At 41.0% G+C, this 27,076-nt stretch overlaps 2 protein-coding genes across 3 annotated transcripts; one reads left to right on the plus strand and one right to left on the minus strand.

Annotated features, from left to right (window-relative positions):
- Positions 1 to 2,187: 2,187 nt before the first annotated feature.
- On the plus strand, positions 2,188 to 9,454 carry tardbp (TAR DNA binding protein). 2 transcript variants are annotated; one of them, XR_002665005.1, is made up of 8 exons: positions 2,188 to 2,479; positions 2,573 to 2,936; positions 3,283 to 3,446; positions 3,564 to 3,704; positions 6,536 to 6,706; positions 7,015 to 7,099; positions 7,917 to 8,063; positions 8,838 to 9,454. XR_002665005.1 is itself a non-coding variant. In XM_022741711.1 (6 exons), exons 2-6 carry the CDS (start codon positions 2,696 to 2,698, stop codon positions 7,486 to 7,488), a joined length of 1,191 nt encoding a protein of 396 aa, XP_022597432.1. In that variant the 5' UTR covers positions 2,188 to 2,479; positions 2,573 to 2,695; the 3' UTR covers positions 7,489 to 8,010. The 2 variants fall into 2 exon arrangements, 1 of the variants encoding a protein (XP_022597432.1); XM_022741711.1 differs by lacking the exon at positions 8,838 to 9,454 and having other exon boundaries at positions 7,015 to 8,010.
- A 9,333-nt stretch (positions 9,455 to 18,787) lies between these two features.
- On the minus strand, positions 18,788 to 26,301 carry pgd (phosphogluconate dehydrogenase). The gene is made up of 13 exons (XM_022741557.1): positions 26,206 to 26,301; positions 25,724 to 25,799; positions 24,801 to 24,980; positions 24,648 to 24,713; positions 24,441 to 24,559; positions 24,280 to 24,349; positions 24,026 to 24,160; positions 23,681 to 23,870; positions 22,385 to 22,515; positions 21,298 to 21,431; positions 20,594 to 20,693; positions 19,838 to 19,960; positions 18,788 to 19,334 (listed from the first exon to the last, which is right to left on the minus strand). Exons 1-13 carry the CDS (start codon positions 26,211 to 26,213, stop codon positions 19,215 to 19,217), a joined length of 1,452 nt encoding a protein of 483 aa, XP_022597278.1. The 5' UTR covers positions 26,214 to 26,301; the 3' UTR covers positions 18,788 to 19,214.
- Between the last annotated feature and the right edge of the window lie 775 nt (positions 26,302 to 27,076).

Here is a 27,076-nt window from a genome sequence, read left to right on the forward strand (position 1 = left end):
ACAATGAGGTGATCGCTCAAAGACAGTGACCACTGCAACTGTGACGCAAAACCAAACATGCAAACACAAAAACAGTCAAAGACAGATTTGTTCCCTCTCTTATCCATACGCATCTACAAATGTATTTGAGAACATTTATAAGAATTAAATGAATTACTACCTCATTATTCCAGTTGTCATGGGGAACTTGTCTGATCACCTTAAGACATACACAAATCCTATCAGAATTAGAAAGCAACCCAAACAAACTTTGTTGAAATGTGGCTAAATGCCAAATGAAAACAGTGAAATGTGAAATGTATGTGTGATGAACACCACTGAGCATTTACCTGAATATACTCAGGGTCACACTGGACTTGCTCTCTGTTGGGCAGTACAGAAACGACGGGGCACGTCATTATGAAACTGTGGCGTCTGCCTCTGAATCGATTTATCCTCTTCATCAAATTCAGTGTAAGCACGTGGAAGTCATGCTGAATAGTTATAATACAATCAAAGATTTGTCACCACCAGGCCTGGGCGCAAAAGGTTGAATGTCAATGTCTGATATATGGATTAGATATTTCTTAAACGAGTGACATACCAGTTGCTGGACAAAACATCCAGTGTAACTGACTCTAAAAATGAAGTTCTTGTCAGGGCCTTTGTGCAGTGAGAATCCACAGGCAGACAGCTGGAGGTTTAGGTGATCCAGAGATGCAATGTTGACTTATGGAAAGAAAAGGCAATTCTAAGGCAAAGTACTCATTCTCATATTTATATCAATATTTTGCCACTTGATGTGTCAGAAACAATTACCTTGGACTTGTAAGGCCCTAGAGAGCCAGACTGCCAACCCTTCAATTCTCGCACTGTGAATCCACACCTCCATGTATTCAGAAAAACAAGTCACATCTCCCTCTGAAAAAGTACAAAAGTACAATTTTCCTCAGATACCATGTGAAAACATTGTAAACATTTGCAGTTATCATAGAATAAAGTTTTACCTGTTGATTTTGCTGTTGGAGTATCAACCCATTCTCTTTTCTGAATTGACAACACATTCCTCGTGATAAAACACTGTAAAACACTGCAGAAAAGAATGTAGAATCGAGCTTATATTTTGAAGATGGTCAATAGTTAAAGTAAATTTCTGTACAACTTTATGTCACTCACATCATTCTGAGAAGGATGCCAAATCGTACCCAATCCATGACACTTCCACAGATGAAAACATCAGCAGGCAGTCTGATCCCGGCCTATTTATAGGTAAGTTGCGGGGGCTGATTTCACTGGGGAGGCGAAAAAAACACAGGTGTGTTTACTCTGTCATGTTAAAAGCAAGTAACAAAAGAGACACAAACAATGATCACTGTCTTCAGCGTGTGTGAAAAACAGGTTTTAAAGCAGCTGTAGACCTGCTAACTTGAAAACTTTTGTCATTAAATAATCTGTGATGATGATCTATTGTGAATTAACCATTAACATCCTGTTCTCCTATTATTTCACCTTAAGTTGCTTTATAATAATGCTATGCCACAGCATCACATATATTTTTGCAGCTCTTCATTATTATGATGTTTGCACTGAGAAAAATGGAGAAGTGTTCAAATCAAACTGTCTTTGATGATTTTTTTTTCCTATTTTTGATTTCTTATATCATTTTATACACCCCAAATTTTAATCTAAAAAATAAGGTTGGAATAGCTTGAAGACGATTTGTATGTAAATTTAGCTATATTACTAGCTAAATATCATTTTAGGCCGAATTATACATATCATAAACACATTTTATTATAATTATAGCGTATTCAAGTATCTGAAATGTTATCCATAAACGAATAAAACAAAGATCAAACTCATATATTATGGGGAAAACATTTTTTCACATGATACATAGTTACAAAATTATTTTTCAGTGCGCACCTTTTGTTTGGGTTTTCATGGTGAATCTTTATGGTTATACTTCAAAGGGTACACCCGGAGCTTTAAACTGTGGCTATTACAGGTCATATAACACGATAAGATTAATAATGTTAACCAAATAGCGTTTAAGTCAAGTTTATAAAAGAATTAAGCGACAACTGGTGATCTGAAGCCATAGTTTTAGCTAAAAGTTTTTCATTTTTATTTTTGGCATCCCTACAAAAGTCAAGAGTGTGCCCTCCCAACTCGATGATGTCATCTTCACAAGGTGAGCAGCCATTTTGTTAGCAAGCTTTGAGGTTAGTGAGGGTAGCCGCTTTGGTTTGACGATTTTGTGCTTCAGTTTAGAATAAGATAACTTGTCGATGTTTTTACTTGGGCACAATTTTTGGCAACGCGTTCGCAGACAAGCAGGGGGCTCGTCTGTTTGTTGACACGTCGCTAAACTAGATGGTCATTCATTTTTGAAGCTGCCTTGAGTTTGCTAGCTTGTTAGCTCGGTTAGCTAACTTGTTTACGCGTGCCGTCAGAGGGAAAGAAAACATTCAGCTCTCATGGCCGCCAGCTATTGAATGTGAGAGAGTTGGGAGTCTGGTTTCACACAGTTTGTCTGTCTGCGTTTGATTGCTCTTGTATTTCAGTCTTGTCTATTCTTGTATTCACTCAGTTAGCAGCGGTAAACTTGAGCGAGGATCGACGTTCAAACTCGTGTGCATCATCCCAGTGTTTACTAATAACTCGGGCTCTATCAGTGATTCCTCCTGGACCAGAGCTCAGCGTCTCAGAGACCATGTCGGAGCTGTACATCCGTGTAGCCGAGGATGAAAACGAGGAGCCCATGGAGATCCCCTCGGAGGACGACGGGACTGTTTTGCTGTCGTCGGTAGCAGCACAGTTTCCAGGGGCGTGTGGTCTGCGGTACAGGAACCCGGAGTCCCAGTGCATGAGGGGAGTCCGGCTTGTGGAAGGTGTCCTGCATGCACCGGAGAACGACTGGGGAAATCTGGTTTACGTCGTCAATTATCCCAAAGGTGAGGCGGGTGTTGGTGTAAATAACTTGAGTTTTTCCAGTGACTATTGGAGCTACAGTATATGGCGAACTACATAAATATAGTTTTGTTAGACTACATTTATGCCTCAACAACATCTTACACCTTTGGAATGGCCCGGAGCAACGACTGCAAGCCAGGCCTTATCACCAAACGTCAATATTCTTGTGGCTGAATGGGAGCAAATCCCTGCAGCTAGGTTCTAAAAGTCTTGTGAAAAGCCTTCACGGAAGAGTGGAGGCTGTTATGGCAGCATATTATTGCCCATGGTTTTAGAATAATATACTCAATTTTACTGATGAAATTAATTTTTTTTTATCCTTCACAGATAACAAAAGGAAGATGGATGAAATAGATGCTGCCTCAGCTGTGAAAGTCAAGAGGGGCTTTCAGAAGACATCAGATCTCATTGTCCTCGGGCTGCCATGGAAAACAACGGAACAAGACCTGAAAGATTATTTCAGTACTTTTGGGGAGGTCATCATGGTGCAGGTAGTGACATCTCACATGGCTGTGAATATTTTCTTTTTTGTCAATATTTCTTTGCTGGACCTCGAGTGTAAAAAGAATATGTTTTGGATTTCTCGTTTTCCTCTGTGTTCACTGCAGGTCAAGAGAGACGCAAAAACTGGCAACTCAAAAGGTTTTGGGTTTGTCCGGTTCACTGACTATGAGACGCAAACCAAAGTCATTGCTCAGAGACACATGATTGATGGAAGATGGTGTGATTGCAAACTTCCGAACTCAAAGGTAAGTTAAGCACCATTTCTTGAGCACAGAGAATGGTCAGGAACATCATGACTTAGATCATCAAGTATCAGTCAATGAGGTTTTGATGGGCACCAGGAGTTATATGTTAGATTCCTGTTTGACCATACATGGTGAATGCTGAATTCATTTTGTCGCCTTGCCAGGAACAGGAGGAATTATGTTTTTGGGTTATCAGTCTGTCCACCTTCATTTAGCCTCAAGGATGAACTGATTAGATTTTGGTGGTCAAAGGTCAAGTTCGCTGTGACCTCACAAAACATGTTTTTGGCCTCTTGAATGTGATATCTTAAGACTGCCTTGAAGGAATTTGATTTGGCAAGAACATTCACTTGGACTCAAGGAGGAACTGATTAGCATTTGGTGGTCAAAGGTCAAATTATGTCACAATTCAACACAAATGTCTGATTGGATAAAATGATGAAGTGATGACATTTTATATCCAAATGGTCAAGGTCAACTTCACTGTGACATAATTTTCAGCAAAAACACTTCTGGCCATTATTCAGTGCTGTACCTCAGGAAGGGGAGACCATATTGTGACCATATTTGCAACTTTACTGTTTGGCGGACGCATACATCTGCCAGCCGGTAATTCTATTCAGTTTTTTGATGGGAACATCTCAGTCTGCAGTTTTGAGGATGGTTGGTTTTTGTATTTACAAGTAATGTTAAACCGGGATGACAAAATTACAAACAATCATTAAATAATATGGAGGATAATACATTGCAAATTAAAAAATTGGAGTTGGTTGCGTACCTTACACCAAGCAGTAACACCAGGATAGCACTGGCAATCATGCATCATTAGCAGAACTAAGCTTTCTATGAGAACCATAAAGACTTGAACTATGTCCACACTACTATGTTTTCGTTTTAAAACACATAAGACAGAAACGCTGCTGGCCCAGTTTTAGTTTGAAAGCTCCGGGGGTTTGCGTTGTTGTCTGGAGAGGCAAAAACGGAACCCTTTGGAAACCGTGACGTAGACACCCACGGTCGCTCCCTGATTGGGTCTCATCAGCCTCGACTACCAGTGGTGAATACAACATGATAATGAAATACAAGTGTTACTGACCTTGCTGTCTTCGTTATCAGCTGTTGAGTTAAATTCTGCATTTTAACACGGCAGCTGTCTTTGCTGCTCCTCGATCATAGTATTTTTTGCAACTAATCAACTGCAGAGTAGACAATCTGCTTCCTGTTTACACCAGCTTTCTCATGCCCAGTGTATGTGATTGCCCAGGTATGTATGTGTTTTCAGGTGTGATAGTATAGACAGATCTTTTCTGAAAGGGAGCTAAAACGGTAGTCTGGACAGAGATAGTTTTCATTTGAAAATGCTGTTTTCAAATCAAAACATAGGTGTGGATATAGCCTTGGCCTAAGGGGGCTTCCACTCAACTTTAGGACTGCTTTGAGCATACTCATTGGGATTTATTTGCACAACACAACTATACATCCACTGTCCTGTTTAACGCACAGAACAGTATTGATAATGTCATTGTTGACAACATATCAGATGCTTTCCAAATAATAAACCATGGATGAGAAGGGACATCAAGCTTCTCTTGAGGGACAACACAGTCTCCAGGTCTGGAGCTATACAGTGTCACCAGATCCAACCTGAAGGGAGCCATCAAGGAGGCAAAGGCAGGCTACAATCAGAAAAACTGAAAGACACGTCAGTGATGGGGACCCTCAGTGTGTATGGCAAGGCTTTCAGTACCTCACAGACTGCAAAGGCCGCAAAGACCCAACCACCACCACCAGCAGTAGCAGCAGCAGCGTCTTGCTAGCTGAAGAACTCAACCACTTTTTCACCTTGAGGTAAATGAGGTGTATAAGGCAGAGACAGGGACTGCACTGCTACCAGCCACTGGTACTTCAGGAGAATGCTCTGTAGTGTCAACCACAGGAATGCTGCCGGCCCTGCCGCTATTCCAGGGAAGGCACTCAGAGACCGTGCAGATCAGTTGGCAGAGGTTCTCAGCAACATCTTTAATCTTTCCTTGTCAATATGCACTGTCTGCAAAGGCTTTAAGTCTGCCACTTGTGCCAGTCGCAAAGAGAACATCTATCAGAAGCCTCAACGACTACAGACCTGTGCCTCTCACCTCCTCTTTAATGAAGTGTTTTGAGAGGCTGGTCCTTTTGTTTCAATCCACTCTGGACCAACACCAATTTGCCTACTGAGACAACAGATCAACACAGCCCACCATACTGCAGTGACCCATCTGGAGCACTCGGGAACATGTGAGAGGATGTTGTTTGTGGACTTTAACTCGATACGATCATCCCCAGGAGAATGGTGAGCAAACTGCTTGACCGAGGTGTCAGCCAGCACACATGCATATGGAAGACTTGTGCACAGACTGTCAGGCTGGGAACAAATCTCTCCCCAACCCTGACACTGAGCACTGGAGCTCCACAGGGCTGTGGGCTGAGTCCTCTTCTCTACTCACTCTAAACACACGACTTCACACCCACCATCAACACAAATACCATTTGTTGTAGATGACAGTGTGGTGGGAGTCTGCTTCTTAAATCTTTACAGATTTTGTTGTACAGCTGTGCAAAGACAAATAAAAGCTTTGTCTTCTATTCTTCCTCCTAATTTCACTTTTTTTAAATGATACATTCACTGGATTGCAATGGATGAAGTCATCTGCTCTAGTTTTTTTACCTTTTATGTATGTCACAGATGTTTATTAAATCTTGGAAAAACCAATCTGAATTAGTCAGCAGCATGACTTAAAAAAACATAATTCAATGTAAATTTGATTTATGGCTGTGCCTCTTTGTCCTCTCAGGCGTGTCCTGATGAGCCAATGCGGAGCCGTAAAATCTTTGTTGGCCGTTGTACAGAGGACATGACAACTGATGACCTGAGGCAGTACTTCATGCAGTATGGTGAAGTCACTGATGTCTTCATCCCCAAACCTTTCCGGGCTTTTGCATTTGTCACATTTGCAGATGACCAGGTGAGATTCATCATGAATGGCACAGTTTGAGTATTAGTAGATGTCATAATTACAAGCTGATGTGCTTACTATGTTCTAAATTGTAAATTATAAAACTACAAGGCAGGTGCATCAGTCTTACTGTGTTAAAATATTACAAATTACAAGCATAGAAATATGGTATATGAATAAAAAAGAGTATAAACAGTATTAAAAGGGGGTATTGCACTGCAAGTGGCAGATATGATGACTTAACATCACCAGATTAAGTTTGAGTTATATAATAAGTGCATGTGATAACAGTAATCTTCTCGTCACTTATTTCTCAGGTTGCCCAAGCCCTATGTGGAGAGGACTTGATCATCAAGGGTGTCAGCGTGCACATCTCCAATGCAGAGCCCAAACACAATAATAGTAGGCAAATGATGGATCGTGGGCGGTTTGGGGCTGGTGGGTTCAGTCAGGGCTATGGCAGTAATCGTGGTGGGCTAGGCAGTGGTAGCAGTGGGGTTAACTTTGGGGCTCTCGGTCTTAACCCGGCAATGGTGGCTGCTGCCCAGGCAGCTCTGCAGAGCAGTTGGGGAATGATGGGCATGCTGGCTAACCAGCAGGGTCTGACCACAACGGCAGGCACAGCCACTACAACCCGAGACCAGACGTATAGCTCTGCCAGCACCAGTTACAGCAGCCCTAGCTCAGCTAGCCTCGGCTGGGCTGCAGGCACTAACACCGCCTCAAACAGTGGCTTCAGCTCTGGCTTTGGCACATCTATGGAGTCTAAGTCTTCTAGTTGGGGAATGTAGATAGTTTCAAGTTGACCCTTTTTTTGCTATTAGGCTAATCTGGTAAGTATACCTATAGAGGGGAACTGCTTATATCTTTTTTCCAATTATTTAAAAATACACTGCCTTTTATTTTGTTAAAGAGAAAATTTGTACTTGCATGTGACTGATGATGTAGTCATGCACTGAATGGGTGAAAAGTTTAGTTTGTTAGATGAAACTGCCACACTACCTTTTTTGTTTTTGAGAAAATGTCACAGAGATGATTGTGCATGCGAGATAAGTATTTATAAACATGCACGAGTATCTCAAGAGCTCCTCAGCCCCTTGTAAAATGGGTTTGATATAATTATATATCTGTAAGTTGTATATGTGCATTTGATTGCATCTTTTTGTTTGTTTTTGTTTGATATCTTTTGGAAACGCCTTCATGAAAATCTCTTCTGCAGTTCACCAACTCTTTCCCAATTTCCCGGGAGGAAGCGCCTCATTGGCAGCAATGTTCGACAGATCTCAGTATCAGTTCCCCTCTTCCCATGTGTAAATGCTTTGTCATCAAAGAACACAGCTTCACTCTGCATATACTGTGTTAGACGGTGGGTGTTCTTTTTTCCTCTCCCCTTTTTATGGATATAGAAATCTTGTCTGCTCTTGTCGCTTTTCAAGATCAATGAGTGGGATTTGTGTTGGACCGTGTGAGAGTGAGCGAACGGGAGCGTAAAATGAAAGAAAGCAAGTGTGAGAAGGACTGTTTGTGCAAAGTTTTTTTTTTTTTTTTTTTTTTTTTTTTTAAAGAGACAAATGCGAGAGTTGAGAAGAACCTGTGGCTTTGTGCGAGTGTGAGAGGAAGAAGCAAGTACGAGTGTGTTCCTAATGGCCATCAAAAGGACATTTATTGCGTCTCGAGATCCTTAAGGTCTCTGCTTTTTCTCATTGTTTTCTATCAACCTTAATTCTTTAAACACAGTGAAATGTCAAGTGCAATGAGTATTTGTATCCTTTCATAGCTTTCTCTTGCTGTCTGATTTGATGTGAATGCTGTGTCTGGTTGCGTGTTTTATTTTCTCCTTGTTACCACCCTCTCTGTGTGAAAATGTGACTTTGTGCTAGTGAAGTCTGTGTGGGGGGGGGAAACACTGAAAGTGTGTTGAAGTTTGCAAGTGAGCTCAGAGGTTGATGTGGTGAATGTTTGACAAGTTCCCATTGAAAGTTTGTGTTTGAAGTGGTTACGAATGCATTTTCTATGTTTTGTGAATCAAAGGGAAGTCTGAAATAAAACTGAATTTGACTAGGTATAATACCCTCTTGACAGTGACTTATTTTTGACTTTACATTAATTGAACTGCCAACACTTTAATTCACATGTATAGGGACCTCGGACACGGGCAGCCCAGGTTTTCGTCTGAATCCAGGTTGGAGTCAGTAATGGAGAAGCTGAAGACTTTGGTGGGTGGGCCGCTGCAAACCAACAATGAAATTGCTGCACGACTGCCCAAATCCTGAAAAGGATCTTCTTCACCTCACTAGCAAGAAACCTTGGACCATCCCTTATTGAAATTTAGAGTGGACCACACTCAATTGGGCTAGGGTAGTTTATACCTACAAATGTCACAAATAGGACCAAAGTCACACCTGCAGATTGGCAGTGGTCATACTTATTCTCTCTCCAGACTTGTGAAACCCAAAGCCTGCCTTAAATCTAAAGCATGTATTTCTGTCAGTAAATACTTTATTCTCTGTCCTCATAGCAGTTACTGATATCTCACTGAAGTATTAACTAGTAGGTTTCTTTTCAATGTCGTCAAAAATTATTTCAACAAGGCAGGAAGTGTTCTTGTTATTTCGTTTACCTTGATTGTAAAGTGGTTGAAATGTATGAGCTGACTGATTTTCAAAGGGACTTAAACAACTGACTGAACATGCCAGCAACTTTGTATATTGAAAGATTTTAGTATTGCGGTGTAAAATAAAGGTTTTGAGTTTTTAATCATCTGTTGTCTCTCAATTTAGATTAATCTAAGTTTTTTTGTTTTGTTTTTTGTTTTTGTTTGTTTTACCGAGCTCAGCCTGTAGCTCTTATTTTTAAAATTTTTCATATCTTTAATTCGATGGAAGCTTCGATTGTCATAAAATGAGCTAAAAAAATAAAGTGTCCTGCACTTTGTAGTGTTGATGCTGGCTGGCTGGTTGGTGAGTGTAGCTTTATTGTTCTGCCTGCTGGTGGTGCTGCTGTGCCATTTTGTAGGAACTTGTGGGACAATAAGTCACTTTTTCTGTATTGAAATTTAATCCTTGCTTTTGACTGTGAAGGCTTGTGAGAGTCTTTGTGTTTTCCTGTCCTCGTGGAGATTTGTTTTTACACCCATTTAGGAATATGAAGAATTGAAATGGATACTTAGCAACTCCTGAAACTAACTTAGTTAAAAACAAAGAAACAAAAAAAATCCCTTGGGATGCCCAGAGATGGAGGAAGTTTGGAGAACAGTCTGCAACACAAACCCTAAAGTACATCCCTGCTGGATGTCATCAACTACAGATATTATGAAAAAAAATACTAATAATGTAGCAAATGGTGTAAATCGTGACATCATTTCATTGGCCTGCAAGTGCACACGGTTTTTGGGAAAAAGGGGATAGCTTTTTTAAATAGTCTATCTATGGAAAATCCTATTTTTGGTATGGAAGTATTGGTATGAATTTTCATTCAGAAGAGCTGTGTGACATTCTCTGTCACACCAAATTAAATAATTAGAGAGCCAAATTCAAAATTATGGAGAAACAACAAAAAAATGTAACCTAGTAATAACCTGAATTTTCATTCTGAACTAGATTATACACTTTGATCAAGTCCAGGTCCGTTTAATTTACTTGAAAATTAAGGAATAACAATTGTACAGGTCTTCGGAATACCCTTGTCTACCATTTTATGGTTGTGGGGGTCATTCATTTCCTGCATGGTCGAAGGTAACAGTTACCATTTCACACAGTCATAGCCCACAGTCAACCTTTTAAAAACAACTTTAATTGAAGCTTGCTGCTCTAAACATTGTGACTTAATGTCCTCTCTCTCACTTGAAAGCAGGTTTAAAAGGTCTTCCGGAAGAAGTTCTTGCACTGTGGTCTGTCCCGGGAGGCCATCCTCTCTGCCGACTTCTTACTGAGGTACTTTTCTGGATCCATGAACCCAAACTGCAGCTCCATCATTCCTGAAAGCATTTGCTATGATTTCCCCTACTCCTCCTGCGGTGTCTAATGTAACCACAAATACAGTGACACACATGCTGAATATACAGTGTATGTGTTTCTGATGCTGTAAGCTGCTTTTGATCGTATGTATTGTCGTAATTATTATCCGAAACTATTTAAGTTTAAGTGGTCAGGTAAAATTTTATTGAAATCACCAGATTAAATGACCAAATGAACTAGACTCACTCTCATGATGGCCACTGTGCTCAGTCTGCTGAAGATCAGACTTTAACCACTGCTGCCTGATTTATAGTCCCTCACTCATGAGTGATTCAGTCGACATCAAAGGTATAATTACCCACATTAAGCCTCTCCATGTACCCACACACAATTTTGTCATGTTCCTGTCCTCAGCTTCACTGAATGTTTTCTCCACATGGCTTCACAAATGACCAGTTTACAACTTTAAAGCCTGTGATGCTTAAATTGTGTTGTCTGTTTGTGTTGTTTTTGGTATTGACTGTTTTAATTACATTGGACATGTAAAAGCCCAACTAGGGGCAGGGGTCGAGAATTAGCAATAGCTATAAACTCTTTCTGCAACGCATTAGTTTCATACCCTATCTTGAAACTATGTTAAAATGCATTGTCCCTATCAAATAAATAACTAAACTGAACTGAATTACTGACTGAGTACAAAACTGAGTACACCCCTGTTCAAAATTGTACCATCTTACAATAATTGTATTATTTTTAAGTTGAAATGTAGGGTATTTGACCTGATGTATAATCAACAAACAAACAGGTTAGATAGACTGCATTGAAAATACAGGTCCCAAAGTAAAACCTCAGTGAAACAAAAGTGATCTAACTGCATTAACAAGGTTATAACAGAACCTGTGAACACCAGAGCTTTCTCAGTTTTGGCCTGGTCTTTGCCCAATGCAACGTGGTAAGGAAAAACAAGTAAGAAGCCAGATTGTGAGACTTCTAAAAGACGGGAGAGGGTACAACAGTACTTATAAGCCGAAACACAGTTACAGCAGTGGTTATGAAGTATAAGAGGAGCCATACTACCGATAACAAAGGCTTAGAAAGATTACGTCAAAGTCTTATCAAGTCGTACAGTTTTGGTTATTAAAGAAACAAAACCTCCTGAGTTTAAAGGAAAATGAGAAAATTCAACCCAACTCAAGGTTCAAAAGGGAATTTCTCAAACATTCTCTCTGTTATCCATCTGTGCAAATATTTCCAACAGTTTTGGAGCCACATTGTGCCCCATTGAAAACTAAGTGAACAGGCCATTTTTTACAGAGCAAGTTCCTAACAAACAAACTTGTGATGACTGATTAGAAGTAGTTTTTTTGTTAGCCCTGTATAAAGTGGCATATGCCCTTTTGACATATTGAAATGGAATTTGCCATCAGACCAACTCTTGTGAAGACATTTTAAACAAGTGGTACTGCAGTTAGTGAACTTTAATAGTCCAAGTTCTTCCCCTCAATGCCTCTGCTCTGAGGGTTTATGGGTTTTGCCGATGGTTCTTTTCAGCAGTGTTCTCTCTTTCACTGTTTTTTACATTTGGTTCCTTCTTCCATTCTTGACCTCAGCTCCTGTGTGACCACCATGGAAACACCATCAATGCCAAAACCAGAGTCAACATGTTTTATCGTGTTAATTTCAAGGGATAGTTCAGGTCATTTGACGCGGGGTTGTGTGAGGTAGTCATGCATAGTCAGTGTGTTACTGCAGTAGATTCGGATCAGCACGCAGCCAGTTAGGAGAGGCAGCAGGGAACACGGTACACTAGCAGAAGGAATAGTACTGTATTCCTATGCACAAGCGCACCTACAGCGAGCACTACTGCTGAGAAAGAGCTAAACTTCACTTTGTTTTGATACATGAGTTGTGCATTTGAACAGATATTGGATTGTTTCAGTGGGCATCGTTTAAAACACGTTTTTTTTCTGCAGGCCCAGTATACAGTAACACATCGCTCTGCCTCTGTGCTGGTGCTTCCGGCCTCCTCTCGTAACTGGCAGCGCACTCATCCAGATCTACTGCACTGGCATGACGACTATCTCACTCCACATCAGATAACCCGAACTATCTCTTTAACTTGTGACAGATGTAGAGCTGTACTCTTTAAAAGAGTTAAAGCTGGGGTGTCAAGTGGCGCAGTGGGTTGAGCAGACGCCCCATATGTAGAGGCTGCAGTCGGCCCTGGCTCGAATCCTGCATCGGACGGCCCTCTACTGCATGTCATTCCCCCTCTCTCTGCCTCCCCATTTCCTGTCTCTCTCTACTGTACTATCTAATAAAGGCATAAAAAGCCCCAAAAATATATATACTTTAAAAGAGTTAAAGCTAAGGAAAATTAACTTAAATTATGCATTGTGGTTCGTGTATGTTTTGTCAAAATAGTATGGGAACACATGGAGCACAAATGAAACAAACCTTATAACACAAAATGTTGATTGGTTGCATTGACTCGTTTATTTACTTGTAGATATGTAAATGATACGATAATGGTGTTAATGCAATGCAAAGTTTATTTTACATGGTTTCCCGTCAGGCTTGTTTTGAAAACAAAACCTAACTCACTAATGGAAAGGCACACAACTGTGTATGTAAGGTCTCACACCTAACGAGTACCTTTGACTTTTTTCCCTCCGTGTTCCTTCTCGGGCTCCGTTTAACGTCACGAAGGCGTCACTATGACGCCACGACATAGTTCATGCTCAGTCCGTTCCTTTCATACGTCACAGTCGAACGTAATCAGTACTAAAGGTTAACAGAACACCTCAGTAAAGGTTTTCACTCATTTCAACTGCAACTGTTCATCTCCACAAGCACACGAGAAGAGCAGCAGATTCTTCGATTCACATTTTTCAGATTCAAACTCATTCTAAAAAAAAGAAAAAAGAACATGCTGGCCCTGGGTTGGTTTGTGGGCTCTTTAGTCACTAAAGGTGCAAGGAGACTCGTCGAGCATTACTTTCCACCGGAAGAGGCGGAGGCAGCCCCCCCAGCCAGTCCCACAGATCAGCCGGGTTCAATAACCACAGCTGGTCCACAGGCTGCACCTGTTTGTCACAAAGTGTCCAGATACCCCTGCAAATCAGTCTGCAGGTTTTCCAACGTACATAATAACTGCTGGATGAATGCTTCATTACAGGCTGTACTGAACATGAGGGTCGTGCAGGAGACACTAGCACACCGCCCCCCTGAGAGTTTGACACGACTGTCTACAACTCCAGAATTTGCTGGTCTGTTTTTAACAGCCCTCAATAACCCAGGGAGGATTTTCACTACAGCAGAAATCTACGAGGTTCTGACAGAGCTGAGCGACAGAGTGCCGACACTGAGACTGGCACAGTACAATGATATAGTTGATTTATTGGAGCACTTCTTGCGCTGGCTCAATCAATGTGGAGTGCAAACGACTGCTGAGATAAATGAACCAAGCACGTGTGAGCAATGTAAATTTGCCCCACGGAGATGCACAGCCACGAGTATTTATTTTTTACCACCGATGGGTAAAAATGACACAATTTCGTCGCTTTTAATGCGTGATATGAACGCGCCGACAAAATGCCCGATGTGCGGCTTTGAAGTACGGATAGAAAAGGCCCGGACTTGCCCTGACATTTTAACTCTGCATTTGTCTCGAACAGCTGATGACGGGTCGATCCTGAGGGAGCCCGTGACTCCATCAGAATTAATAGAAATCCCAATGGATGAAAACACAGCACAGATATACAGACTGTCCTCTGTCATTTGTCACAGAGGTATCAACACAGACCGCGGCCACTTCTGGTCATATTTGTTAAAAGATGACGTCACTATCCGAGCTGATGATTATCAAATATCAGTCTTACCAGGAGGAAGACCGTATGACATACACGAGAGTGGCTTAATTTACTTCTATGAAAAGTGCACATTACCTAGTGATTAATGGGCAATTTTCCCTCATCCAGCGACCACGTGCCTGATCTGAGGAAGAAAAGACATCTTCACCTGCGGGTCAGACGACAACAGGACCAGCGGTTAACACCTGAGGGCAGCACAGAGCTGCATGCGTTTGAATGGGTTTTCTCCGGGTGCTCCGGTTTCCTCCCACAGGAAAACAAAAACGTGCAGCTGAAGGTAAAATTCCCAGTCATCTCCATAGATCTCATTTCACAGATCTCATTCCACACCATTGTCAATGAACACAGTGACATTTCAACCCATTTACCAGAGACGGACATCTAACAATTTGCAATAAGCTAGTATTTGTAAAAAAAATAAAAAAAATAAATAAATAAATAAGTGAAAATATATAATCCCTATTCAAATATTTTTTTATGATATGTTTTAACATTCACTGGTTATGTCATGTAAAGACAAAACAAGGGGACTTCTTATTTGATTATCTATATTTTTAGGTTCTAGTAGCAAACGCAAGGCTTCATAATCATTTCCTGAATTGAAGAGGTTTATATTTACAGAAAAACAGAAAAACACCTTCAGTCCTCTCTTCAATACCCTTCAACAGAAAGGACGCTCTTGTTTTGAGGGCAGCCACTGCCACAGCTCGCCAGCTTGCACAGGGGAGAACAAAAACATATTTTGAACAATCACCTACCAAATATTAAACTCTAATATTTAAGAATTAAGTAGTAAAGATGAATGGATCTCACATTTTTGGCCACTTAGTAGCAGCAGGGCAAGTTGAAAACACATCTTACATTACATCACATGCAAACAGACACAGCAACATTGGGATTTGTTTGGAGTGGTGTTGGAATGCAAGTCCAATATTCATGACACTCCTGAGAAGAATACCCAGCTGTTTGGCTGCCGGATGTTAAACTTTCCAGCAGCAGTTTCTAACTTGCTGTTTGTTGCCGGGCATGATATGTACAGTGGGTTTGTCAAAGCTTTGTCGCTGAAATCAGCTGTCTGCTGCTGGAGACAGGGTTGCTGACAGATTTGGGTGACTGTTTTCTGTGATACTTCAGTATGGGCAACATCTCCTACATCTCCATTTGATCGGTTTCACATTATATAGGCATTTGGATGAAATGACTAATGTGAAAAGTGAAGCTCATGGTAATAAAACCACGGTGAATAATGACCCTCTGAAACTGCATTTCATTGATCAGATGATCACAAACATGAGTCCAAATGAATGATAATGTGACTCTGTGTATGATGGATGTGGACGTACAGTGTGCTGACGTGTTTCATGTTTTCAACAAACATCTCCCCACCAAATCTCCTATGCGAAGTTTCACAAGGGCTTCCTCGATTGCACTGATGGGACTGTAGTTTCATACGCCAGAATTTGTGGGGCTTTTCTCTCAAGTGGTGACTGTAAGGGTTGTTCTTCCGTGTTAGTTTGTGCAGAGGGAACAACAGGCATAGGGAAGGAAATGATCCATTTTAGTGAAGTGATCGGTGGCGTTTAGACAAATGCTTTCCTTGAGTAAATGCAGTCTGAACCTGACTCAACAGAGAGCTGATGGTAGCAGTAAGTCAGTCAGTCTGACAACAGACGACAGAGAGGGGACGTCGTACTGACGTGACTCAGTCAGAAAAACAAACTGAGATCTTTTAGGGGGGAAAAATAAAGAATAAAAAAACAAAATTATGCAGTTGCATAAGTGTGCACACCCTCTTATAATTGGGGCTGTGCCTGTGTCTAGAATTAACCAATCGCATTCAAACTCATGTTGAGTAGTAGCCAGTGCACACCTGCCATCAATTAAAGTGACTCTGATTAACCCCAAATGAAGTTCAGCTGTTCTGTGGATTTTTCTGACATTTACTCAGTTGCATCTTACAGCAAAAGCCACGGTCCACAAAGAGCAGAGAAAGCATCAAAGGATCTCATTGTTGAGAGGTATCAGTCAGGAGAAAGGTACGAAAGAGTTTCCAAGGCATTAGATATACCATGGAGCACAGTGAAGACAGTCATCAACAAGTGGAGAAAAATGGCACAACAGCAACATTAGGCTCAGTCTTCCTCCTCCTCCTGCTTCATTGTGCATCGGCGTACTCTCTGCTCCTTGCTCAGTCTCCAGATGATTCAGGGGACTCAGCCTCCATCTGCACTGCCTTCACTCAGCCCTAATAGCCCCTTATGCTCCAACACAACCTGCATTTGACATCAGGCCTCATTAAGAATACAAGACCTCTAATTGTAGAGAATGTTCTGTGTGTCCTCCAGATTCATTAAGTATCAGAGAAAAAGGACAGGAACACAGACGTTCGGTTTTCGTTAACCATCGGGATGAATTCATATAACTGAGTCATTTGGAGGATGAGCTGTGTGAGGGCCGACGCTGGTGAACCTCAGTCTGAGTGTATGTATGTGGTTAGGAGTATGAATAACAGTGCGTATATACTGTTTGTTCTGCTGTGTTCCCCTTCAGGATCAAAGCTCTGACATGAGGAGTCAAACAAGGAGGTCTTCGAAATATTCCCACACGGTGGAAGCTTGTTGTAGACGTCGACATGACCGACACCAAAGCTATCTCAGCACAGGTGCACTGAGGTGAGGCTTTATTTACTGTTTAACAGCAGGTGTGATAACAGCTGTGACACACTCCTGTCAGGTACAACATCACTCAGCACTGTTAGCGCCTTTATGTCAGCGGCAGACTGCAGCTGATTCTCTTTTAAATTTGCTTCTTAAACACTCTCCTTTTTCTGTGCTGCAACAGTTTACTGATCTGTTCTGTTCTGACATTTAATTACCTTTCTCTCAAAATGATTCGTTTTTACATTTATTCTCACCTTCCGAACATCCACACTTCTGACAGCAGAGTTTATGTTGCCTAGTCAAATATAATTTGTATATGACTCCAAACCTATTGAGCTGGTGACCCCCCCAGTTTTCTTTGGAGTGCTTTATGCCTCTATCCATCAGCCAACAAGTCCCCAAAAAGATGTGAACCGAGGACATTGTGATTCATGGTTTGCACCTTAATCCAAATGCCGCCAGGTGCCTCATGAAGCAGTATCTGCTTGTGATTCTTCATCACAGGTCGACTGTGTCAATGAGTGGCAAACATTTTAACCAGACTGATTTTTTCCCCTCCTAAACCTCAGAGGTTGTTTCATTGGAACAACTGACTGAGGCTTGAAGAGGTAACATGATCCACTATATTATACACTGTCCACACAGTATTTTTCTGTCTTCCATGTCCCATCACTCCTCCTTCAGTTTTATCTTGTATCCTCTTCAAGAGGTCCTGACCCTCAGGTTGGGAGGGGGAATACAGCAACAACTGTACAATTTAATGTAAGAGTCCTGTGATAAATGTTACCTTAGATGAATTCATAACTGAGTTTTATGAAGTTATCATTTGAACCTATGGTAATTTTGAGGCTTTACTGCTGTGTTTAAAGTGTTAATATTTCCTCACGTCTTATTCAAATATTAAGAATATTATTGAATCAATATATCTCTGGCAGTATCAAGAAATTCACTATAGTAGTATCTGTTGCAGAGCCACGGTATTGTACTTTACATTATGCTGTATGTGTCTTCATGTTAGTGTGTGTGCCACTTCTATCTTCTGTCTTTCCATAACCAAAACAGTGAAAGGTTTGTTGTAGTTTTCAGTTTTCTTCTAATGGATTACTGTTGCTGTGCATTGAGAAACATGTGACAGGGTCTCAGGGCCACCTGCTGGACAGTGTAACAAGTGCAGAGCCAGTGCCCATCTCTGTGTGACCACTAGATAATTATTATTGACAAGGGGCTCATGTATACATTCCTGTTTGATGGTGAGATTTATCAAAAAATATTGTTGATAAATTTCAATTAAATTTTGTGGAAAGTTAGATCAGATTTTTTTTTTTTTTCACCATTTTCTGATGTGCCACTGTACTTACACTCAGTGTGGCCTGTGCAGCCTTAATGGAGGTATGCACTTTATAGCTTGTATTATATCTTCATATCTTAGTGTATATATCCATACCTGACATGTATTGATAGACACTGAGAGGCCAGTGGCTCAAAGTGTCTATCTTCCACCAGGCAGGTTTTTTTAAACTGTTTATATATCAGGCAACTTATGTCACTTGTTGCCACACTCCAATCCTGTTTACAGAAGCCAGAGAGTAAGGACCATACAAGCTAATTATAAAGGGATTGAAATCTTTATTTAGCCTAATACAGTACAGTGCAACGGTTCACCTTAATCCAGTGTTAACACCGTGAACCTTGGGCCCGACATGACTGGTGAACATTAGCCTGATAGCCAGCATGATATCCAGTATTAAGACAGAGTAAACACTTTGTTGCGCCCCCTCTTGTGACTGTGGTAAGAGTCACCACACACACACAAGGAGAATTTACACCACACGCAATCTATGATTCCACTTCCTGATAAATAAAACTGCAAGATCCCTTTTGAAGGAGTAAAAAGATGGATGAAGGACACTGTTGGGGTGTGGTTGTATGGTTAAAAGATGGAATGTGTAACATGTCTTCTCTCACAGCTAACTTCCCCTCATCCTCTGCGTTTCTTCTTATGTGTTTTTGAGTGAGGTGAGGATGATCCTTAAGCATTGTAGGATGAAGAGGAGACGTTTCCACCGTGGCCCGTCCAGTTGGTGTGGATGAAATGACCGGGTTTTGACAGCAGTTCATACGTGTGAGCTCCAAAGTAATCCCTCTGGGCCTGAAGAGAAAAAAACAAAAACATGTAAACATCCTCTGATACCCACAAAGAGACGAGATTTGCTTCCAAATAGCAATAAAACTGACGACTAATTTAATTAGAGTTTAATTAAATAAAATTTAATTTAAAATAAAATTTTAATTTAAAATACAATTGCTTGTTTTGTTCAACAAACAGATATTCAATGCACAATGATATAAACAACATGAAACCAGCAAATCCTCATATTTAAATCAGTTATTTAAACCAGTAATGTTTTGCATTTTCGCTTGATAAATGATCAGAATTGACTAATTCTTTCAGCTCTGTGTTTATATGCTGACAAAGATTCAAAAACTGTGTCCAAGGGCAGAGGAGTAGAGTATTACAAACAAACACAGTCCACTGTCAGGGTCTTTAAGCCCAACACAAATACACACCAGGTGCACGTGGTCTCTTTAATCTGATACACGCCCACACTCGGCCATATGTCCAGTGGACTTGAGCTTCCACTGTGGTCTTACCTGGAGGAGGTTGGCTGGAAGCTTCTCGTGCCTGTAGCCATCATAGAAGGACAGAGCGGTGGTGAAACAGGGCATGGGGATGCCATGCTGGACTCCAGTGCTGACTGTTCTGCGCCATGACACCTAAAGAAAGACATCAAAGAGGTTACCAACTTCATTATGTTTCTGAGCCAGTTTCATTTGGTGGTGGTGTGAATCTGGTCATGAGCAAGAGAACTTAACAACGCCCCTCAGTTCTTAGTAACCAAGAGCCAACTTGAGCCCTTTCCAAATCATCTTCCATCTAAACTGGGCAGAGTCCCATTCTACTGCTGCTGATCTCAGGTGTGTGTGACAGTATGTCTAATACCAGCTGGATCTGAGTGGATCTCTGATCACATGCTACATCTTACATCTTTGTGTTAATACCCCCTGTCACCCACACACACACACACACACACACACACACACACACACACACACACACACACACACAGGCGCAACAAAGACTTCAATCACAAACTGAGTCTCAGAAGACAGTTTGGATGAAAAATTTAAAATATGAATAAATCCATTGTGTCCTTTCCTCAACAATACAACATAAAAGGAAATCACTAGACTTGAAAACTGTATCTCAGACAGCTGACGATTAATTCAACAAGTGGTACTCTTGCCTCACTCCTTTCTTTTCTGAAAAGAGGAAATAACTTGTTTTGCATGTCTTTGTCAATATGGCTATTGCAGGTTGTTTTTTGGCCACTTCCTCCTTCCTCATACCTGACAGTCCTGCACGGCGTTATTGAAGAAGTTGTCAAGCAGCAAATTCTGCAGCTCAGCGTCTCTGTCAAACGCCTCTTTGATTTTAGCCAGGAAGACACTGGTGGGAAGGAGAGAGAGAGAGAAGTGTGAGCAAACAGTGGCAACAGAGAAACAACTGATTAACTCTTAGACTGCATTAAAATATATATCCCCACATAACTGTAATCGAACTTCAAATGCCCTTTGAAAATTCTTTTCCTACAGACTGGCTGGTAGCTACACACTGCAAGTTATACTCAGTGTTATATTTGATTTAGGTTTATGCAATGTCTTTGCAAGATTACACAAAACAAGAGCAAACCAGTGTCACAACTATAATTTCCTCATTTTTTACCCAGTCTGATTTTTAAGGGTCACATTTCTTTTATCTAGATCTCTTACTCCAGCATTACAACACAGGGCAGTGACAGAGTTAATTACTTCCTTTATGATTTTTCCTTTAAGAAATGAGGAAGATTTATCATTTCTCCTCAGCTATGTTTGTCCAGCAATTAATCCAAAGTGAATTACATCAACAAAAACTTTTGACTTTGAGAAGTTCTCTCTTCCCCTGCCTAACCACAGTTTTCACCACTGTGTGAAAGATCCCTGTTGACATTAAGTTGCACAAGGCAGCAGTGAGGCAAACCTGTGATCTGAAGACACAATGAGGTAAAATGTACCTTCGAATGATGCAGCCTCCTCTCCACATCAGAGCAATCCCACCGTAGTTGAGGGACCAGTTGAATTCTTTGGCAGCCTGCCGCAGCAGCATGAAGCCCTGCGCATAGGAAATGATCTTGGAAGCGTAGAGAGCCTGGAGAGAGAAACATGAATCAGTTCATCCTGATGTAATGCCATAATTTGAAATGAGTATAAGTAACAGCTAAAAAAGAAATATTTTATATTCAAGCAGCTAAGACTTGCAGGTCTGCAGAGTGTTTGCAGATGTTTGTGGGACCATCAGCAGAGATCACACAGTCCCCTCTGCACAAACTCTAGTACTTATGTCAGGATAACTACAATTTCAGTGCTGCAGCAAATGTTTAAAACACTCAAAACCTTTGTTTCATAAATGTTGACTTTCAAGACTTTCATCAAATGTGTCTACAGGCCGAAATGCTGTTTGAGTATCACTTCCAAAGGTTGTGTAGATACTAACTAATAGTTTGAAGATGCAATTTGGAAATACAGCTAAACATTTTCTTCCACTAGAAGTATTGAACCGCTTTGCACCCAACTTGGTGGAACAGATTATTATCTGGATCAGCACTGAAATTGTACAAAGTCGTAGATGTCAACACATTCATATGGCTGATCTTTTACATCAAGATCCAAACATTATTTCCTGAGAAACTGATGAAAAGGCAGAAAAATGCCCTATCTCGCAATGTTCAGGAAGGTAATAAAAAAAATTCCTGGATCCGCCCCTTTAATTGGAACAGCACCAAAATTGAATGGGTTCTTCACTGGCCTGTTCCCCATCCATCCACCAGGTTTGGTACAAAGTGGTTGAATACTTTTTGTGTAATCCTGCTGCGAACAAACAAATTCTCCCGAATGTCTAAATACGAGTTACTCAGAAAAGCCTCTCAGTGACTGTGACACTGGACGACAGTTTTCCTGAGGAGACCTGGAATTTCAGTAGTAATACATTTTACATTGCATGTCTGCCGTTGTAATGATACCAGTGTAATCATATTTCAATCCATTAGCCTTTCTCTCACCAGATTCTATGCTTTAAACTGTTCCATATACTGTGTGTCCTACCTTTCTGATGTCCTCCAGGAAGGCCACCTTGTCACCGCTGAATTTGACCCCCTGTGGCCCTGAAAGACTGCGGCTGGCCTCCACTCTCTCATCCTTTAGAGAGGACAGGCATCTGGCAAAGACAGCTTCCCCTGAGACACAAAAGGGAGGGAGGGAGGCAGGGAGGTGGGGGGGCAGAGAGGGAAGATTAGCTTTCTGCATACAAAAACAGAAAGCAATCTAAACACTAGGACTTTTTAAACACTCTTTTCAATTTTCTAAAACCTCTCACAACTAATTATTACATAGATTCTGCTACATGATGCCAGTCTCCAGCCACACTGCAGAAACTCTATGCTTAGCAGTAATAATAACAGTAATAACACTGTGGTAATAGCAAGGTTTGCCAGTTGCCACTACATTGAAAAATAAATTAGGGCCTGTCAGTTGCAACATTAAAATATGAGAATTAGCTTACCAACTGTATCAAGATGAGAGGACAGAAAACTGTTGAGTAACCATGACTTGCTAAAACTGCACAGCTAGGTGAAGCAACCCACAGGCAGAGAGAGAGAGAGTGACTGAGAGAAAATGTGCCCAGTGAACTATCCTGGTGAGGAATGTCATCCCTGCTGGGAACAGAAATCCACCGTGCAAACTGTACTGGCCTGTCAGCCTGCTCTGCACCGACTGGTTCAGCTCTCATACAATGAGGCCTTTTGTATTCTATCACAAGAGGATCTCCAGCACTAACAGGGAACGAGCAAACAGATCATTTTAAAACATCTAATCTGAACAGCAGTGGGATTTAATGACAGGATACATTATTGGACTTTTACAGAAAGTCTGTCATAAATATTCTTTCATTTACAATTTGCACTCTTAACAGGTGTCTGTTCAGAGGAACTCCGCAGAGCTGATCTGATGATTGTGAGGGATTATTGATCCTGCATCCTGACCTCCATGGCTGTTTATGAAACAGACTGTCATACAGTCAGAGCAAGGACCAAAGCCAAATCCCCTTTATGTCACCTGAGATGAAGAAGTCACTAGAAAAGCCGTCAATCTTCTTAGGGGCAGCTGCATAATGACCCCACTCACTAGCCTTGCTGTGTGTTAGCTAACTGATAAAACTAAATGTTAGCCCAACACCTCTGATGATCTTCCCTGCTGCCCTTTAATATGTTGACACCATGTTGAAACCTTAACTTAACAGTGACGTAATAGCTTTTGCCATGTCATCATGACAAACACAATTTACTGAAAGCAGCAGAAGGAAGCCAGATACTTCCTTGTCTCCCTTTTTCCCCCTCTTACCGATCAAAGTAACAGGCGTGCCGTACTCCAGGGCTGAAATGGCCGTCCACTTCCCTGTGCCTTTCTGTCCGGCACTGTCACGGATCTTGGGCAGCAGATGTGAACCATCAGATTCCCTGTATTTAAGGATGTTGGCTGTGATCTCGATCAGGAAGGAGTCTAACTCCGTCTTGTTCCAGCTGTCGAAAGCCTGAGTGTTTCAGCCACAGTGTGATAAGATGATATGATGAAATAAATTCAGACCCTTTTTTTTTTTTTTTTTTTTAAAAACAATTGATTTTACAGAACTGGAATGGCACAACAAATACATGTCAAGATTACATCATACAGGTATAACAAGCTCACCTTTGCCATCTCATCATGGTCCATACCCAGAACATCCTTCATCAGGTGATAGGCTTCACAGATCAGCTGCATGTCACCGTACTCAATGCCATTATGGACCATTTTCACAAAATGTCCTGCACCCTCATCTCCAACCTGCAGAAGCAAACCAGACAGAGTATTTGTGAGATGACGTCATGTACCAATAGCTTCTACATCCTTGCTAATCAAGTTAGTAGTAAGTATTATGTGCACTGAAAAAATCCTCCACTCACCCAGTCACAACAAGGTTCTCCTGTTCCAACCTTGGCAGCGATGCCCTGGAAGATGTCTTTTATGTGTGGCCTTAAAATGGAAGCAACAGCTAGTGTTTCAAATTTACAGACGTGGATAAATAAACCCTCTAAAGAGTCGAGTAGAGTTTGTGATGACTCACCAGGCCTCTTTATGTCCTCCGGGCATGAGTGAGGGTCCATAACGTGCCCCTTCCTCTCCACCACTGACTCCACTTCCGACAAACAGCAAGCCCTTCTCTTTCAGACTATTACACCGCCGCTGTACAGCAGAAACACACAAGAACTATGAGCATATACTCAGTTAAGTTTAAAAATTTTCTGCTAAGCAGTGATTAACATCTACTTACTGTTGTGTCTCTGTATTCAGAGTTGCCTCCGTCGATGATGATATCCCCGGCCTCAAGAAGAGGCGCCTAAAAGCAGAACAAACAATCCATTTAACTTGGCACGACTCAATTTCACAAAACTGATTTCAATGCAATCCAGCACAAACTACCGACCAGCTTGTCGATGAAGTCATCCACAGCCTGTCCAGCCTTGACCAGCAGGACGATCCTCCTGGGCTTCTTCAGCTTGGACACCATGTCCTCCAGAGACTCGGCTCCAATCACCTTGGAGCCTTTGGCCTCGTTCTTCAGGAAGTCATGCACCTTGGACACAGTTCGGTTGTAGGCGCAGACCTGTAGGAGAGGTTTGGTGAGCACTGACTGACATAAAAGTGGATAGTGGAACAAGCTTGACTGGCAACCGTTGTGGTGGAAGATCCTTTATTAAAGTAAAAGTACCAAAGCAACAATGTAAAAATACTCCATTACAAGTAAAAGTTCTGCAGCAAACTTGAAGTTATCAAAGTAAAAGTACTCGTTCTTCAGAAAAATGGTCCCTCTGACTGATTTTTATAAAATTGTTGATACTAATGTACTAATATCTAAGTACCATTTCACTGTTGTAGCTGCACAAGGTGGAGCTAGTTTTCCGTACTTTATTTACATAGTTTTATCCACTAGCTCCCAACATAAGGGTTGACCCCCTCCAAAGGGTCACCAGATGAATCTGAGGGGTTGTGAGGTTATTAATGGGCAAGGAAAGAAGAAAAAAACTGTTCTGACTCACTGATCTGTTTTCTTGGATTTTGTGCTTAAACCTTACTTTTTAGTGAACTTTTTGGACAATTTGACCTTTTTGGGCCTCAAATAGTTACTGAAATGAGAGCATGTGAAAATCTTAATCTGCAAAGTAACTGTTTACTACAAGTGTCAAATACATGCAGTAGAGTAGAGAGTACAATATTTCCTTCTGAAATGTATGGAGCATAAGTATGAAGTTGCATGGAATCGAAAAGTCCGGCAAAGTACAGGCACACAATTATTAAAAAGAACTACAAATACAATTATTACAATAAACACTTCAGTCATTATCTTACCACAAAGCCGTGATCATTCATGTTCATGATGAGGTTCTGGCCCATGACAGCCAAACCAATCAGTGCAATGTCTGCTCTGTGAAAACAAGAGTATTAATCATATTTACTGTGAGGCTCTGGTGGGCATCTGGTCCACCAACATGAAAAACAACACTCCGCACTTTATAAATCCCCTAATATCTTCTTTACAGAGCAGGTTTATGTTTAGTGTATGTTTTGCAGCGAGGAAATGAATACATGGGCTAAAAGTCACAAACACTATGTCGGCTTTCCCGTTCAAATTTCACGTTAAATGCCATGGCACACATATTTCTACTAAACATTCAAGCTGGTTGGCTAGCTAACAAGCTAACAGCTCCATTTACAAGATTACTCTCAGGAAATAAAAAAAAAGGCGACTACATAGCGCACAATTATTTAACCCCGAGTATCAGCTGCAGCCTCTCCACTTTCCCTAATCTAAAGAAGTAAAAGATCCTTACTTAGCCATTGTGCTCTGCGGTTAAAGTCACCGTGAAGTTAAAAGTGTCCAAATGACAGTCGAGCTCACACGGTGATACACTTCACTTCAGGTTTCCACTTCCTCGTTCTTATTTCAGCATGACGGGGGCGAGGAGACGGTCACATACGCCCACCGAGTATATCCGCCAATCAGAGGACGTCCGACAAACTGAAGTGATGTTTGTAGCGATTTTGATTGGTCCAGAAGACTGAGCAGAGATATCGGTTCTTCTATTGGTCCTTTCGGCTGTCACTCATTATACGTCTGCGCACACCCACAACAGAACGATTGCCATTAATTTCAGGACACGTTTTATATGTTTAATAAATTTAATAGAGGCGTTATCAGTAAAGTGACTAGACTATATTTAGCCTAGTATATTTGAGTATAATGAGTATTGAGTATGATTATTTTCATTGCCGATTAATCTGATTATTTTTGTGATTATTCCCTTTTTTTCAGGAAACAGTTTACAATGCTATATGACAGAGAGCAGCAGCAAATAATTTCATGAAAAAGGCTGGAATCAGAATATTTGGCATTGTTCACTATTTTTGCCTGAAAAAATACTGATAATATCAAATATTAAAATAGTTGCAGGTTATTTTTCCATTAATCAACAAATCAATGAATCATCTAACTATTCTGGCTCTAGTTTTAAATACATACATGTATTGCTCAATTTTAAACCATCTTTTTGCCTTTTGAGAAAACTCTCAAAAAATCAATATAAATGCACAAAAAATATTTTTTCCCAACAATGTCTTTAGAGAAACAACCCAGCACTCTTTTTTTTTAGTGTATACAAAATATATAATATAGAAAGAAATGCACTATCCATTACAATTGTC

This window comes from Seriola dumerili, unplaced genomic scaffold (genome assembly GCF_002260705.1).
Source record: "Seriola dumerili isolate Sdu_G_001 unplaced genomic scaffold, Sdu_1.0 BDQW01000056.1, whole genome shotgun sequence".
Classification (NCBI taxonomy): domain Eukaryota; kingdom Metazoa; phylum Chordata; class Actinopteri; order Carangiformes; family Carangidae; genus Seriola; species Seriola dumerili.